Source organism: Parasteatoda tepidariorum, chromosome 5, assembly GCF_043381705.1.
Source record: "Parasteatoda tepidariorum isolate YZ-2023 chromosome 5, CAS_Ptep_4.0, whole genome shotgun sequence".
Lineage (NCBI taxonomy): Eukaryota > Metazoa > Arthropoda > Arachnida > Araneae > Theridiidae > Parasteatoda > Parasteatoda tepidariorum.
In genome coordinates this window covers 59946170-59964498 of record NC_092208.1, presented here as the reverse complement: position 1 = coordinate 59964498, position 18329 = coordinate 59946170, and the positions used below count along the sequence as shown (strand labels likewise).

The 18329-nt window shown below is 29.3% G+C and overlaps 2 protein-coding genes across 7 annotated transcripts; one reads left to right on the top strand and one right to left on the bottom strand.

Moving 5' to 3' along the window:
- Positions 1–1055: 1055 nt before the first annotated feature.
- LOC122269003 (calaxin-like) lies at positions 1056–11039 on the bottom strand. 2 transcript variants are annotated; one of them, XM_043040227.2, is made up of 7 exons: positions 10913–11038; positions 8244–8381; positions 6686–6790; positions 5972–6057; positions 5803–5868; positions 2515–2619; positions 1056–1239 (listed from the first exon to the last, which is right to left on the bottom strand). In XM_043040227.2, exons 1-7 carry the CDS (start codon positions 11004–11006, stop codon positions 1183–1185), a joined length of 651 nt encoding a protein of 216 aa, XP_042896161.2. In that variant the 5' UTR covers positions 11007–11038; the 3' UTR covers positions 1056–1182. The 2 variants fall into 2 exon arrangements, with proteins under 2 accessions (XP_042896161.2, XP_071037619.1); XM_071181518.1 differs by lacking the exon at positions 8244–8381 and having other exon boundaries at positions 10913–11039.
- Positions 11040–11650: 611 nt separating this feature from the next.
- LOC107456651 (EARP-interacting protein homolog) lies at positions 11651–17256 on the top strand. 5 transcript variants are annotated; one of them, XM_016074572.3, is made up of 3 exons: positions 11651–11782; positions 12334–12471; positions 16030–17256. In XM_016074572.3, exon 3 carries the CDS (start codon positions 16035–16037, stop codon positions 17172–17174), a length of 1140 nt encoding a protein of 379 aa, XP_015930058.1. In that variant the 5' UTR covers positions 11651–11782; positions 12334–12471; positions 16030–16034; the 3' UTR covers positions 17175–17256. The 5 variants fall into 5 exon arrangements, with proteins under 5 accessions (XP_015930058.1, XP_015930060.1, XP_015930057.1 ...); XM_016074571.3 differs by having other exon boundaries at positions 11715–11880; XM_071181508.1 differs by having other exon boundaries at positions 11724–11868.
- Positions 17257–18329: the final 1073 nt, after the last annotated feature.

The following is an 18329-nucleotide window of genomic DNA, read 5'->3' as shown; positions in this document are numbered from 1 at the left end:
TGACGCCTACAGACGTTTATTCAGAGATGTTTAATAGAAATATTCCCTTAGTGAGATTTTTGAATGAAAGCATTAATCTCATTGTATGGAGTTGTACATCAGGCGGCATGCTTTAGGTAATAGTTGTTCGAAAATGCTATCATTGGTTGGATAGCTCATAAGTCTTTCTTAATGTGTGATTATGTGATGATATATATCTGATAGTCAGTGTGTGATAAATATCTGATGGCTTTGCGGTGACATTCGTTATTGGAATTAAATGGTGGTATCATTCTCGCAAAATGTTAACATAGAGATATACATCTTTCAATATGCTATAGTCATCTTCCAAATAATGTTATCTTCTTATCATTATCTTTAGCTGAGTAACGTTGGACTGGGCGTTCCATAAGAAAGTCATGCGCAATTAGATATACCTCTTTAATGGAACGTTTCTATTGCGGTATACATTATAGGATGCGTTTGCGTAAAACAGTATTTACGCACCATTATCATTAATTTAAAATTCATTTTTTGGGAGGGGTAAAAAAAACAACTACTATAAATTAAAATGCTTCTTATTAGAAACAAATTGTACCTTATTTAAACAGTGAGATTATTTTGAAATGGATATATGAAATCAGTATTCACCAATTTCCAATCGACTTCAAAAAAAGTATTCATAAAAATAAAATTATTATAACAACCTCATGTGACTACACTTAACATTTAGCATGTAACAAGCATTTTAAGTCTTCATGTTATTAAAAGTTTCATTCATTAACTGCATTGTTTAGTTTTTGGATATTAAATGTATTCTTAACATATGACCGCGTTTGACACGGAGATGAATAATTCAGAAGCACATTTAGAACATTTTTTCAAGTGTATATAAGAAGTGTGTATAAGAATTTTAAAATATTTCATGTTTTGTATATTAATGAAATTCTCATTGTTTTGTTCTTATATTCAAAGGTTTTATGATTATTTAAAATTGAAATTGATTAAATCTATTTAAAGTTTTGGGTATGTCTTAATTATTATTATAAAAAACTCTCACTATACATTAAACCACAATGTTTTTTATTTCATTTATCTAAAACAGCTCAAATATTTCTTTCATCGCAACATTTTTTAGAACACATATGCAGCTAATTGTTCTTTATGATAGTTATAAATATTTTAAAATAGAAAATTTCGAAGTTACATTTCTTCAATTGCTTTCTCGGTGTCTAGAAGTACTAAGAAAGCAGCTCTGTGCTGAAATTAAAAACAAATAATTGTTATGTAATCTTATATTATTTTCTTAATTATTCATATGCAAATAATTTTTGATAGGCTTCCATAAAGTTCCTATATAATTAAGTACGACTTAATATTTTATAGAACCAAACACATTTTCATTAGAAACTGGATGCCGGTTTTTTTCAAGGTATTATAGAATGAACATTTTGAAAAGCCAACTTTATTATAATTGAGAGTTGTGCCATCATAAAAATGGTAACTGGTGTGATATTGCTCACTATTTTTTACAATAATTTGAAAGTAATCGAAATTCCTCGAAATATATTTTTAAAAACACCAAGGAAACTTCACACTTTTTTAATGTGTTCAGTGACTAACTGTTCAGTGATATACTACTTCAGACAATTCTGGAAATATTGCGCAGGTCTTTGGGCTACATTTATCTCCACAAGCTCGTCGTAAAATTTTCGCCGACACCAAACGTTTACCGCAATTAGAGTCCCTTGCATCGAACCTAAATTCGAGAGTTACGACAACAGCTGCAAAGTTGTCCGGAATAGATGTTTCAAAAATGAAAGATAGTGGACAATTACTTTTTTTGATACTTTTATTTAAGAGTCATTTTTTTAAACATTTAAGCAACAGTGACATAAACTAAAAAAGATTCTCTAAAAATTGAAAAAAATATTAATCGTTGCTGTACTTCCAAAACCTGTTAAGTAAAAAATCATTACTTTTCATGAGACACAAAAAGCCTCATATCTGAATCTACAACACGACATACAAGATTTAGTCAGGTACCTAAATGATTTCAAAACGACCATTTCCATTGGTAGTTGATATTAGATCTTTTGTGAGATTTTGCTATTCTTCTCCCACTATCGTTTGCAAGAATAAAAGAGAAATCAAAAATTTTGACTTGCAAGGTTTTGAAATCTCAGTGACGTAATATAATTATAAGTATGAGTAGATGATTACGCACTGAAATTTGTTTCTAGGATTATAAAACAGAAATAAACATGATACCATCGAGGTGCACTTTAATGAAAGATTTAAACTAGAATGTTTAGTAAAGTGAGGGAGTGCTGGCCTAAATTTTTAAAATCTTTCCAACATTCAATTCGCAAACACTAAGACCGATTACAGACTTTGTGAATAATTAAATTACACTCCTATTTTTAAAAACATGTTTCAATCTGAAGAATTATGGTGTGGTAAGTATCTAGTTTTCGTCTATTTGAAACTTCTGAATTCAACAATATAACAGATGAGACTTTTTAATTTACGTACCCTATGATCTGGTAAAATTTGCCCAAAAGACTGCATAATGAGGTAATCTTCATAGCACGCTGCTGTGAACTCTTCGTACGAAATAACACCATCCCCATCTAAATCCTACCATTAAGAAATTAATTAAATTATCCTCTCATTTTACTGAAATCTTGATACATTAATATTATAATATTAATATAAATATATCATTATATTTCTTATTATTTCTGACATTCTCAAAAGCAACGTACAGTCTAAGGAATTTCCTTAATATTCGAAGAGTTGGTCCGTTATTAATCCGGTCAGCTATCTTCTTTGAAAAAATGAACCTTGTATCCGTAATTATTACGAGATTGGGAAAAATGAGTAGATTTGACCATTAATTTATACAATCAGCTCTTTACTTCAATGACAAAAAAAAAAGCTTATAACTGTAACGAACCGCAGCAAAATATGTAAAGTTAACCGTTAATTTATACGGCTACTATACAAAGTTTCTAGCACAATTTGGAATTTGTTCATCCTCTTACATGGTGGCTATAGCATCCGTCTACGAACAAAATGGTCCCGGGTTCGAACCCTACGCGATGCCAAAAAAAACTTCTCACTTACCTTACCTCCACGAAGACGCAACTCTCTTACTTCTGGACAGATGGCAGCACTACACTATTTGGCCAAGTTTACGATTTACCTTGATTCGACAAACGAATCGCAGGAATCTCACACAACGTCAAGGCCCGAGCTGAAGATAACTTTTGCGAGTATAGCGTTAATTTACAGTCACCGGTTATAAATTTTACAAGAAAAAAATTACGTGCAGATTTGCATGTTTATAATCAAAGAATAGATTTACAAGCATAAGTTTATTTTCACGGTCAGTGACTTAAATAATTTTTGGCTTCCATTGACCATAATCTAGCAGTAAAATTTTTAAGAATATAATAAAATATGATATTTCGTATATTCATGTATACTAATATTTAGATATTCATATTAATATATAATGATATTAATATATAATGATATTAATATATAGTGATATTAACGCATATTCAAGTCATTAATAATAATGTTTCAATGTCAATATAAAACTCTTATTATATATTTACATAGTTATTTTAATACAGTGTTAGCATAATTATTGAGATTAATAATAACTTATTGTTGATATATAATAGTATTAACATAATTAGAGTTATAATAATAGTACAATTATGTTAATGCATAATATTAATTTAGTTATCAATATTACAATATTATCTTTATATGGTTATCTTAATTATAGGATCGATATTCTTCTGCACTAGAAACAAAACAAATAAATAATATATGTTTATAAAATATATCTATACATTTATATTGACATGTAATTAGAAGAATATATTACAATTAAACCTGTCGATTTGACCATCCTTGTAAATCGAACCCCTGTCTAAGCTGACCTCAATTATCAAGAACCAAATTTACTCTATATAATAGAAGAGAGCAAGGTCTTTTTTACCTGATCACCTTTTATATCTTGCTGTTGACAGCTGAAAAAAGTCACATTTTTCTAGAAGTATTATTCAATGATAAACTCTACATAATTTGACCAAAAAATATAAAACTTTCTATAATATTATGTTACATATTAAAATGTCACTAAATTGATGAATCAGTATTAGAAGATAGCCTAAACTTTGTAAATTGACCATAAAAAGAAACTTATGAGGACTTTTGTTACAAATAGGCATTACAATTACGATAAAATAAATTTTAGAATGATTAAATGAATAAACAATTAAGTTTTCTAATTGATCTGGTATATATTTGTAAAAACTATTTACAATTGATCCTTTGCATAGCTAACAATATGTGCATATCTATGTTTTAAACTAACCAGTTTAATGTCAAATATATGTTACAAATTGTAATTAATTTAAAATTTAATCCCATTTCTTTTCATGAATAACATGATTAACACGATATCCATAAAGATAACATAATATAAGAAATGATTATAAAATTATTCGTCCCTTTCTATCAGTTGACCACTTGTCCAAGTTGACTACTAAAGCAATGCATCACAACTGGCCGACTTAAGCAGGTTTCACTGTATTAGCATAACAAAATGTTTCGTCATATCGCAGGAACTTTTTAAACAAGTCGAAAAATTTTTGCATATAACTCGTGTATCTAAAGACAATTCCATTCAAAAAAAATTAAAGCATTTAATAATTTTTAGAATTTTGTTTAATCATGAATGAAAATATTTTGAACTGTATGATGTGCAATTTTTTTCATTATTTTAAACTATGTAATTTTAAATAATAAAATTTAAACCCTTAAATAAAATCGGTTACATAGTTTTCAAGAAAAATTTTGAGAACACTACTTTTTCGAAATTTTACACTGCTTCTAACTTTTTATTTCAATTTAACACAATAGAGCCATTCCATTCAAAATTATTTATTTTTAACATATAGAAGAAATTAATTTTAACACATGATTTAAAGGCATTCAACTTTCTACAGTAAATTTGATAAAATAATGTATTAATAATTTATTTTCTCATTTCGTTCACTGTAAAAGATTCTGGGTTCGAAATCTGGGCAAGGCATGGTTATTGTTTAGTGTTCGTGTTATATTGAGCTATAAAGTAGCGGACTGTAACAAACATAAACATTTATTTTGAAACTTAATAACATAAAATTGACAAGATCATTTTGAGTGACAGGGGGATGTTCCCTGTTCTAGAGTTGAATGGCAACTGAATAATAATGTCATATGATGAGAGCGCCGCCTCGTGGCAATTCTTAACAGTTATTCTTATTCATTCTCTGTACTATCTGCCCTTACTGTGGGAGCAATGCTGGCCCACCTAATATGGTGTCCCTGAAAGAGTGGCCAATAAATCTGGCCTGTAAATATCTGAACTGACAAAATGCTAACACAGGTGAGCATTGGAAATTTTAAAAAAATGTAGAAAATTCCAGATCAAATTAAGGTAAAAAGTTTTGGCTCTCAGGGTGCATGTGCGCTTTTATCATCAGCTGACTTATATGCAATGTAAAATCCTTTTTTACCGATACACAAAATCTGATATATCGTAATTCATTGAATGATTCAAATTAAATAACTATTACTGTAAAATTTACGGTATAATATTTTACGGTAAAATTTGATTTAACGATAAAAATGGAAGAGTAAAAGGGAGTTTACGATAAAAAGGAATTTTACGGATGATGCACCCGAAGTGTCTATACTTTATATCGTAATTTGATTCCGATTTTTTACAGTATAGTTAAATATCTAAATTTCTTTTACCATTTTAGAAAATACAGCTTCCACAAGATCTCGTAAAGCATCAGCATTATTGTTCTTTGTCGGTGGCTAAAATTAAAACAAATGAATTAAAAATCGAAGCATATTAACTTAGTTCAAAATATTCTAAGATTATAATCGATTAGAAAAAAGATTTCATATCAAATCGTACCTCGTTCAGAGCCTCGAGAAGTAATGTTGTTATGTCATCTCTTGTTAACTCATTATTTTCACTCAGATCATAACAGGTGAAACACACTAAAAATATATCTATAATAAGAACCATAACTAAGAAAACACTTTTTTTGTTTTAGAAACAAGCAAAAAGAATGAAATAAAGGTGTTCTAAATTACACTGAGACAAAATAATATAGATAAAACTAACAGAATATGATAAAATTTACCTTGTTTCTGGCTCTATGGAAACATCAAAAAACTCTGTAATTTTTACTGAAGCGCTTTAGTAATGATTTTAGTAAAATTAACAATAAAATATGGCTTAATAATATGTGATGAAAGTTGGCAAATTCGGAAAAAAATAGAGTAAGCTAAATTTCCTTTTCAGTTTTGTATTTTTACCTAAATGTGGGATAATACGAACTATTTTGAAAACCATAATTTTCGATAAATCGTTACCATATGATCAAAAAAATGCCGGAATAATGCATTTTTTTAACCAGAAATGTCATTACCATACAGTTCCGGAGTTTTGCTAAAAAAATTTCCCCTGTATATTTTCAACTTTGATATGCTGGTGTGTTCAAAGTACGAGTTAATAATGCTGATAAATTTTACTGCTTGCACTCGTTTTAACAACTAATGAGATATTTTGCTAAGTAAGTAGAAAAAAAGATTTTTTTTTCCGGCTTATATTTTTTATACTTACATTTGATTTTTGCATCCACTGTTCCACGGAGCATGATCAAGACAATTCTAATAAACTCTTCCAGATCAATTCGCTTATCCTTGTCGACATCAGCAGCCGTGAAAACTATAGTTAACAAATGAATAGCTATGTCAATTTCTCTACTCTCTACAGATTATAGTTTTTGTTCATTATAAATTTTGGAAGTAGTTCAATCTATTCATAACTAAGTAGAATTGTAATAATTTTTTGAATTACTATTTTCTTATTCTCGCAGTGACAATTTTTATTTCTTTAGGATACTGTTTGACATTTCTGTCATTTACTAATGAAAATCAATTTAAAATTCAAATTTTTCCTTAGAAATAAGTTAAAAAGTCTGTAATTAGAAACTAAATAAAGAACGAACTGAATTCTACGGAGGAGAGAGGAACACGGGTAAATAGGGGGCCCGTGTGAACATGGAATGCTTTATTAGGATAATATGAAATTAAAAATCCATAAAAGTTCTCAACAGATAGTAATCCCTGTCCTTCTTCATAAAACTTTCTGTGCAATGCTCCTTTTTCATTCAGTAGTGACGATTTTTTATTTTATTTCAACAGGTAAGGTATTCAGCAGGCTTTTATCAACGAAAACCCTCAATTCAAAACATAGTTTAAACTAATTTATAAGTTGAAATGAATTATTGTAAAATATTACAACAACATTTAGATAAATTTTTAAGCATTTAAATGTTTTCTACAGAATTAAGAATTCTTTATTTATGCAAAATATGCATGATAAAGATGATAATGTACTAGTGAACAGAACATATGGTGCAGATGTTAAAAGTTCCCATGTGCTCCGCCATAGGATTTTCATAAGCCATTCTGCTTTAGCCGTGATGGCTCATGGGATGGAGCATTCGTCATCGAATGAGATGAACTGGGTTCAAATCCCAGCGATAGCAGGTCGATACGAATTTTGCAGCAGGGTTGCAAAATTCGTACCGACCACAGTGCTGACGTAAAATATCCTCAATAGTGTACGGATCATGAGTTAGAGTCCCCAAAACGTCAGGCTAATCTTGGGAGTTTTTCGTGGTTTTCTCCTCCATGTGACGCAAATGCGGATTAATTCCATCAAAAAATCCTATATGAAGGCAATTTGCTCCCAAAACTTGACGCAGGACAGGAGTTCCCTCGTCTTCTAGATGGGGTTCAAAATTACAAGACTACGGAGTTGAACATTAGTAGTCGTAAACCCAAAATTGAGACGGCTGTTCAATGACTTGATTTATATATATAAAGTTTTGGCTCTCAGGGTNTATATATATATATATATATATATATATATATATCAGTATCAAAATCTCCCAATTCATTACTTAATGTATAATGTCCCTAAATATAGGACCATTTTTGAACAATTGAAATCATTTTTTAAAAAACTTGCCATGAAGTGAAAAACATGAAGGGAAATAAAGAAATGTTCCTTAAAAAAATTTAAAAAATTCCGTACGATAATTAAATAACAGTTTAAACGCTAACACGCATAACAACATAAACAATATTATACATGAAGAAATAAACTTTACTTCTGTCCATGAAAAAAACGTCCACAAGTCCGAATGAGATATGGAGAAACTCAGAAAAAAGTGGTAAATCCATAAACCAGTTTCCTTTAACATATTTCTTGAATATATCACGAATTTTTTTTATTTCCATTTCATGAACTGAAAAAAGCACTTCGTTAATTGGGTCAAATTAATAGAGGGGGTGATTTGCAACCAGTGCTAAAAACTTTTAATAAAGTGTAAAGCGCATGTAGAAGAATAAGTATCAAACTATATTGCTGAAGGGTTCTAGATCTGAAATAAATTCTTCGTGAATGAACAACGCTTGATCTTTTCACTTTCAAACAAGCAAACGGAGTATAGAGACAATACACAAATATTTGCCTAAACTTAATTCCAAATCTAAACAAATACCTACCCGGTTTTAAAGCATGCTTTTTTTACGATACACAAACAAGCAGAGCTAAAAGAAAAAAAATAATAGCTATAATTGTCTATGTAACAAACTACCCTCTCTATTCGTCTCGAACAATGACTATGGTTACGAAGTTTAACTATTTCGAGTAAGTCAATATTTAGAACAGACTAAACAGACTGTACGTGACAGAAATAGTTGAACTTCTTTCCTAGCGTCGAAGATCAACAGAAGTTTAAATACTTTAAATAAATGCCGATTGCTAACGCGTAGAATGTAAAATTGCCTACCAGCCAACAGGGGTGAATCAAGAAACCTCGAAAAATAGGGGTGATGATTAAAGGAGGGAAACTTGGTGGCAAAATGGATAGCGTTTTGCTTCTAGCTAACACCTCTGGCATCTAATAGGCTTGTCTGTTTTCGACTTCAAAACAGATATTTACTTTTCCACATAATTCGTGATCACTCGAATGCGCCATCTGGGAAGAAGACCGGTTCCATATCTTTACCTTCCCTTTTCCTCTTCTCCTCTGCTCAATTGTATGCGAGTCCATTTCAAAATTCCGTACCTCAAAATTTCCCCTTCCATAATAATTTTCGCATTTATCTATCAAAAATATTTTCTAAAATTTCCACACCTTCTTTTAGAACTGTGGGACGAGTCTTATCAACAATGTCAACCTTTATCTATGAAAAGGTATCGCAATATAGAATTGAGTTAACATGTCTTATATACTAGTGAATTAGAATTGATTAATTGTAGTGGTAGACACGCTACAGTACTCCGACACCAGAATTTTATCTGTGATAAAATTCTAGGAGCGGATAACACTAGTTGTGTCATTGCTGCTTTGTGAGAAGCCAAGCCGGGAGAGCTTTATTAAGAGCACCGGAGTTTGAACGTTGGTCGGGAGAGCTGTTTTAAGATCATGGTTGTGTGCATGGTCGCTCCTGCGTTGTAATGAGCAGTCGAGTATGTAGACGCCGTAATGTGTGATAGAAACTGAAAAACAACTTCACGGGAGGACTACGTCGCAGTCAAAATAGCAAGTCAACCGTTCAATTTGGACCATTTATCGAAATAGGCCTGTTAAAACTGAAGTGGGAGTATCTGTTGAAGTAGGCGTGTTCTGATCACGGCTGGGTCACCAATGAGGGGCATAGGCTGCCAACACTGTCAACCGTCATCTATGAAAAAGTACTCGAGCATGGAATCGAGTTAACATGCGGTATACACTAATGGATTGAAATTGATTAATCGTAGACACGATACAGAACTATCTTTAATACAGTTTTGAATTCCATACAGAATTCTAACTTAAATTTTAATTTGTCTGAAAATCAAGATAGAAACTAACGTACTTTCTTCTACTATAACTTCCCACGCGTTAATGTGAAAGCATGCGAAATGTTGCAATAGGTTGAGAGTTCTGCTCTGCGCTACCTGCAATCCATTTCGATCGCCAATTACTGGTTTATCAGAATTTAGATAAAAATAGGAAATATTAAACAGCTCCACCCGTTATACGCTGACCATTACGGTAAGAAAATGCAAAAGAGAATAAAATACTACTACATAATAATAACAACATAATAAAAATACATAAGTATAACAGAAATCATTGTTAGGAGACATTTTACAATGATGAACAGCTGCATGCCACAAAAAGTATTTGAAAAATTTGCAAAAACTATCTCGCATGCTTCACAGCAGCGTTAAGCATAACAAGTAGCATTCTGGAAAATCCTGTCGTGTCAGAAAGATTCAGCGAATGGTTTCCAGCCAAACCTACACAGCTACAGACATCCTCAGAACATCTTTGAGATAACTTTTATAGAAAAAAAGCTGTATTAATGGAGCCGTGCTGTCTCTCGTACCAAAGTTTCAAGTTGACCTCTGCAGAACAGTTCCATGCATGATAAAACAGGTCCGTTGATCTAACAAGTTAATGCACCAGTGTCTATGGCCTCTCCTGTCTGACGTAGAGCCCATAGTATAGAGGCCTTAGTCTGATGGAGGCATTTCGGAACTTGCAGTACCATACAATTCCGATTCTTCTTTATCCCCTCTTGCAAGATTGCCACTTTTGTTGTGAAACCCCAGTATGGTATTAATAAATAAAATCGACAATAAAAACAGCTAAACCTACATTAGAATTACTTGTAAAAATGATTTTAAAAAAATAATAATAAATAAATAAAACTATCCTACTTTTGTAGCATGTTAAAATATCTCTAACATTTCTATAAAATGTTACCAAAATATAAAACATACACTTCAATTCTGACGACAATTTCTCGACGAGAAGAGATTCTTCAGATTTTGTTAAATCACCTTTTTTCCTGTATGTTTCTTTCGAAGCTTCCATGAGTTATTATTTTGAGTTTTCCCTCGTATTTGTAACGATATTTTGTTTAAAATGCACTATTGCTTTTGTATTTCCTAAAATTCAATGTGACTTATTTAAATTATACTTAGTCAAACCCATTTCATTCTAAGCGAGCGAATACGCGACTTAACATCTCCCTCATCGTCTTCTTTTGGTTTCACATAATTTTTTGCTTTTGCACAGTCTACATATGTTTTGAAATTTCTTGAATTATTCTTATATCATTGAGAAGTTATAAGGTATTTTTAGTCAGCTAAAATATAAAGAAGCACCGAGAAATATCTATTCTTCTATTTTTCTCAATTATTTCCGTATTCAACACTAGGAACTGGCTTAACTATGTTCAATACAATTTTTAGTTTCAAATAGTTTCCACTTTTTACAAAAAATTTTTAATGATTTCAAAATCGAAGTAAAAATTAACGTATCATACGCTGACAGGCTAAAAAAAAAAAAACAGCATCTTTTTTCTAAATTTTTTGAAGAAATTGTTAACTGAGAAAAATATTATGTTATTATTAAGTAGATGGCGCCTCTATTAGATAAAAGTAATTCCTCTTCTCTTGACGCACGCATTTGATCCAAAGAATATAGTGAGAATAACACTTAAAAGCTTTCTGGCTTCGCAAGGAGCTAACTTTGAAATCTTTAACTGTACAGAAATAAAAACACCGGAAGCATAACAGACGGCATTCTTGGTCACATATTAATTCCCAAATCATAGAGTTCTAAATCCAAAACTTTTAACTATTAATGTATGTTAATAATATTTATATATTAAGTTTTACCAGACATTCCTTTATTGATATAAATAGTTATTATTCTGTCATGATTGCTTACTGTAATTGAAGTGGTTGGTTTTTTAATTTCTTTTTTTAATATGATTTTTTTCATCATTCAAGTGAAATAATTTTTTAGAATGAATCGAATCAAAAAATCCAATTGCTGAACTTATACTAATGAAAAGTTTTAAATCGATTATGGATTTGTTCGTTAAAAAAGTTTTTGAAACTTGTACATTTAACTTAAGAATTTAGTTACTGACTAAAACCATATTTTTAAATTTTGTTTTGATGTCTCTTGCTATCAAATCATATTTTTATTTAACAAAAAAGAATTTTAGAATTTGTCTACATCATATATTCTATTCGTTTTTAGTTTAAAGAAATATAAGAATATTTCAGTTCAAAGAGTAAAGCAGCAATAATTTATTTTGTTTTAATTATGCCTTAATATCTTTTTAGCTCTCTTATTTATTTATTTTTTTCCTTTTATCATTCTTTTAATGCATGTGCATTTCGTTTAGGAACACGCAAAGCTTCTTGGTCTAGTTTTGTTAAATGTATTTTGTCATTCTTCTCTCCAAACCTGCCAGATAATTTGAGCTATCTAAGTCTCATAAGAGAACATTTTAGTTCTTTTCCTCTCTTACCAGCAGAAACAAGTAATCTACATGCTTTTTATATTCTCTTATATGCTATTTTTTTTAAATATATTCTTAAGAAAATAATTGGCAAAAGAATTCAGTAGCTTGTCATAAATGTATTCATATTTATGTTATAAATATATGAATGATATAGTGTTTAAATTAATGATTTTGCGCCCTTTACTTTTTTACAAAAAAAAAAAAAAAAAAAAACATTAAATTACAAGTTTTTTTTTTGTATGCAAGTTTTTAAATTTTACATATATTTCTCACAATTCATTATATTACTTTGAGAATTTTTCGTGAATTTTTTCCCAATACGAGGAATTTAGTTTCTTTTATAAGCAAGGCAGTAAAGCTCCTAAATCTTCATAGTTAACAAGACAGCAAATTGTTAATTCTTTCTTTTGTGACAGTGGAATTGCGTTGAACTTTTTTTTACATTTATGTGACGTGTTTTTAAAAATATTACACATAATTCTGATTGAATTTTTTTTTTTTTTGACAACTCGGAATTTATTGTTTCACACTGTTTTCACTTTCAAAGCTTTTCTGCATATTTTTTTGATAATTAACTTTATTTAATAATATATTTTCAATACATAATACTCTTAAAATATTACTAAAGTGAAAAATAAATTATCCTAACCTCTTTCACTTGAAATCTGCTGATAAGTGAATTTATTCATTTATTTTTGCCGATGTGTTTTTACTGGATTTTGTAACCAATTACCAAGATATTATACTACAAACAGTAATATATGGACATAATCCTTTTTCAATGAAACTGCATTATTGGTTTGGCAATAAGGAGCATATTGTGTCATAATTGGCAATGTTTTCATAACATTTTAATAAAATCTTGGAAAATAGGAATTTACTGTCATACTTCATACTAATGAGATGATTTGGTTAAACCGAAATAATCTGATATTGAAAACTCTTCTTTTTTTATCTGTTTATTTAATTGTAGAGTTTAAAGTAGGAGCCTTCACTCTTTTGCATCAGAAGGTAACGTCAACAAATTGAAAAAAAAAATATCACAGGCTAGTTATCTACTAGACAATGAATTATTCTAAAAATTAAGGTACTTTTTGATTAGCCAGGTGCAATTAAATTCAACTTTTTTTCTTTATTTATTTAAAATAGGTGTATGCAAAAAAATAGAATAAAAAATAGGTGGATTTACTTGCGCCTAACTAACAAAAAAGTACCAAAATCCATTTGCAGACAGAGGTAATAATTAATATACAATGCAATTATTTTTTTCACTTTAGAATTTTACTGTTAACCGACTTTACTGCAAAAAGATAAATATTTACCTCAAGTTTCTTTCTAATGAGGCCATCTTGCACACTAGTTGAGAAAGTGATATTTTTTTCCTCATTCAATAAAATACAAAATAAATTAGATAATAAAGTCTGTTGCCTTATTCTGTACAGAGAAACTGAAACAGGTAAAAGGCTCTGCTCATCACTTGCTCAAACTTTCACTTTTGATTTCAAACTCCGCCAAAAATTAAAATAAAATTAGATTAAAATCAATTCAGTTGAGTTTTTTTGGTATTTTAAATGAACCAGGCAAAATATTATATGTAGTTACAAAATGCTATTTTAATCGATGAACAATGTGCAAAAAATATTACATCCATTACAAGAGAGATGGATATCATTTTAGACTTAAATAAGTCTATCATTTTAGACTTTTAAAGTTAAATATTGATTTTGTTGAACAAAAGCATCAATATCATGTGAAATATTTGTTGTTGCAATTCATGCTTCATTTTTCAAATGAGTTCTTTTTTTTTTCTATTTTGTGTACTTCAGCTGAATTTTTATGTGTAAATTATTATTTTGTTCTCTGGACAATAAACACACTAATTTGCCAATATTTTCTTAAACATCAGTCATAAACTGTTTATTAGTTACCACCCAAAATAATTGTCATTCTACATCCTTTTTTATTTTTTTCTAACTGAGTGATGAGATAATTCAATTGGACACTAAAATATCATTTGTGAAACATGCATTAAAAAACTCTTGTTTAGAGACCAATTTCGTGGTTAAAAAACATATGTTGTTGAATAATTCACTCTTTATATCTTAGTACTTTTATGTTTTAATTAATTTAGATATGAGAGGTTCTACTGAACTGTAGCATAAATTTTGTATTTTCCACCATTTTGAAAGCCTTTATTAATACAAGTTTGTAGAGGTGCAATCATAATCAAAATATGGACGCAAAAGCATAGACTTTATGTAAATTTTTTGCAAAATATTTACATAATTTTATTTTTATTTAATGCATTTTTCTCATTAAAAGGGAATGTACAACCTTGAAATGGGTAATGTTTTCCTACATAAATATTTAAAAAATCTGAAAACAGGAATGTATGTTTTAATTTTCCATTTTATAAAGTTCCATTCTACAAATGATCTTTCTTTTTCAGATTTTTACCTTTCTTCACACATCAATTATTAAAAGCACAATTAATAAAAAATTCTAAATATGTAATGTTATCAATAAAAATTATATGCCGCAAAGATGGGTTCATTTACTGATGAAACATTTTATCTAGTTATTAAAAAATCTAAGATAAATATTAAAACTACTAACTGGATAGCTATATTACATAGTACAACGTTTCATATCAGGATGTCCATTTCCAAAGGTCTATTTTCTAAACACTTGATGACAAGCAACCCAAATAAATTTCTTTTCCTTTTTCTACAGAAAAAAATACACAATTTTTTCTATGTCTACAAAATTAATTTTATGTATAATTATAAATAAGATTTGGGGGTAGATAAGTTAAAGACCTATTATCCGGAAAAGCCTATTTTCCAGACTTGCCAAGGTCCCCGCAATTCCAGATACAGGACTTTCCACTGTAATACATAGTCTAATGAATCTTCCCAATATTATAGAAACTTTTCTTTATAATGATCCTTCTTTGTAAAGTTCTGTGTAATTGTAAAGTCTATTTATTTATTACTTTTTTAAAATTTAGAAATATCTGTATTAAAAAAATATTATCAAATATAAAATGTTTAATTTTTTCAAATATAAAATGTTATAAACCAGGAAGTATCGGTGCCCATTTTTTCTTTTTTAATTTATGAATTAGTTTTTAATCCTATTTTAATATTTAAAAATAATTAATCCTTACAAATGTATCATTTTATAAGAAATGTTTTCAATTTTTGATAATTGTTTTTAAAGAAATCAAAGTGATAATATTATACCGATATCTCAAACTATGCCCGCTGTTTTTAATGTTCACACTTTTCATCACGTGGCCGATAACAAAACAACTAATCAAATCATCATAATCTATTTAGTGTGTGCAAAAGAATTGGAGGAAAAAGATAAACTAGAAAATTCCTTTCATTGATTTTTTTTCTACTAATCTTATTACACACTCATTTTTTTTTACTGCGTTGATCATTTTATTATGTTGAAAAGAATTGTCCTTATAATTATATGATTTTAAATGTTAATTAGTAAAATGTAATGATTAATACTTATTTACTTTTACTGTCTATAAAATTTAAAGTATATATATATATTTTTTAGATATAATGGGTGATGATGCTCCAATAATCTATGGCTTGGAATTTCAAGCACGAACATTAAGCGCTCAATGTGCAGAGAGTGATATAATTCGATTTTTTGTTGGCACTCAATCACTCAAATTTGATAATCAAATTCATCAGTTAGAATTTGAAGAAGAAAATAATAGCCTAGTCAAAACCGTTTATCTTCACAGTGCTGGAGAAATTTGGCATATAAGCACTTCACCTAGTGATCCAAATTTATTATCAACATGTTACAATCAGATTACTCCTGATGGAAAATGTGAAATGCATGGAGCATTGTGGAAATTACCTCCTATTTCAAAATCATACAGTGGTGATGATTCTTCCTCTTATCCTCCGTTAGAATTTGTTGCAAGTTTAGATTCTAGTGATTGTATGGGAGAATTAAAAAGCATATTATGGGAACCTACAAGTGGTAAACGTATTTTAACCTTAAATGATAATTCTTTTCATTTATGGGATGCTAATGACTCCGTTCCTATTCAAGTATCTCACATGACTTCTGAGCAGAAAGGACGTCAAAAATTCAATTCTGGTGCTTGGAATCCTCATCACAATTGCAACATAGTTGGAGTCGCTGTTGATACGTCTATAAAAAGTTGGGATTTAAGATCAATGCAAAGCTCGTGGATGGTCGATAATGCTCATGGTCAGCTTGTGCGTTCCATTGATTTCAACCCGAATAAGCAGTATTATATCGCAAGTTGTGGAGATGATTGTAAAACAAAGTTTTGGGATGTTCGAAACACCCGAGAAGCTCTCCTAGTTTTGTCGAACCACTCGCATTGGGTTTGGTGTGTAAGGTACAACAGTTTCCACGATCAGCTGGTTTTGACATCAAGCAGTGATTCTAGAGTGATTCTTTCAAGAGCAGCATCAGTATCTTCCGAACCATTTGGACATTTGTTGGATGAAGATAATCATGGTGATGATGAAAATGGAAAGATTTCAGAGAAACAGGTTTCAGATGGTGTAATATCTATATATGAAGAGCATGAAGATAGTGTGTATGCTGTGGAGTGGTCTAGTGCAGATCCTTGGTTGTTTGCTTCACTTAGTTACGATGGTCGTCTTATAATTAACAAGGTTCCACGTGCTGAGAAATATCGAATTCTTTTATAAATAAGTGCTTTAAATTTTGTATGTTATTTAACTTTACGTTAAGAAAAGATGTATATTTATGGAAATAAAATTATATTTATTAGCTGTTTTTTTAATACAAATATAAAAATTATTTATAATAAAATGCTTTCTAACTATTGTTTGTTTTAAAATATTCTAATAATTTTTTCAAAAAAAATGCATGTTATATTTTAATATCATAAAATTAATTTACGGTGATATTTTCTGCATTTTGACAGCTCTCAAAAATCAATTCAGTGCAAAAAGAAACCGAGATGATTTTGTTTTACTTAAATTGGCATTCTTAAAGTTTACATAGCGCAGTCACTTCTCTCATCAGCTTCATAAGAGCAACTCTTATTATAAAAGTCTAAGTAGGTAAAGTAATCAATAAAAACTTATCTCTCTCCTATTTTTGATATTGTGTTTTAAAATATTTTTAAACTTTAAATTTGCTTCTAATTGTATCTTAAAGTACCTGTAAATTGATGGTGCACAAGCTTCACTCTTCCAACTAAAAGTAAATTGGAAGAAAAAAAATATATATAACTGTTTTTCCAATCAAAATAATAATAAGCTTTAAAAAATCACTATAATTATGACATTACAATTCCACTACAAGAGTTATTAATTCAACATATCAAAAGTTTTTCTTTAACTGAAATGTTGAAACAAAACTATATCAAAAGTGGTTGTCTTTTTTTGTTTTGTTTTTTAAGTTGAAAATGTAAGTCAGTTACATGCAGTAAAGAAAATAAATATTTTTTCTAAAAAAGTAAAAAATTTGCTGTAACTTATTTTTATAAAAAAAAAATTAAAAATATAGTGTGCAAACTTTAAACGGCTTTTAATTAAAAAAATATTTTACATATACTTTGTGTCTTAATTTTCCAGACAAATTGATTTTGTTTTCATTACACTAAGAACATCAATTGATAAAACAACTAATTATTTGTGGTTGCTCTCTAACTTTTTATTTGAACTTATAATTTTCATTTCTACAAATTATTTAGATGTAGAGATTTAAATATATATACGTCTCAATTAAAAAGTACCATTAAGAAATCTTTGGAGTAAAAGCATTGCTGAATACAGCTACAAAAAATTTAGGAAAAATTTAAAGTGTAACACATGGTTGGCTTTCATCAATATTGG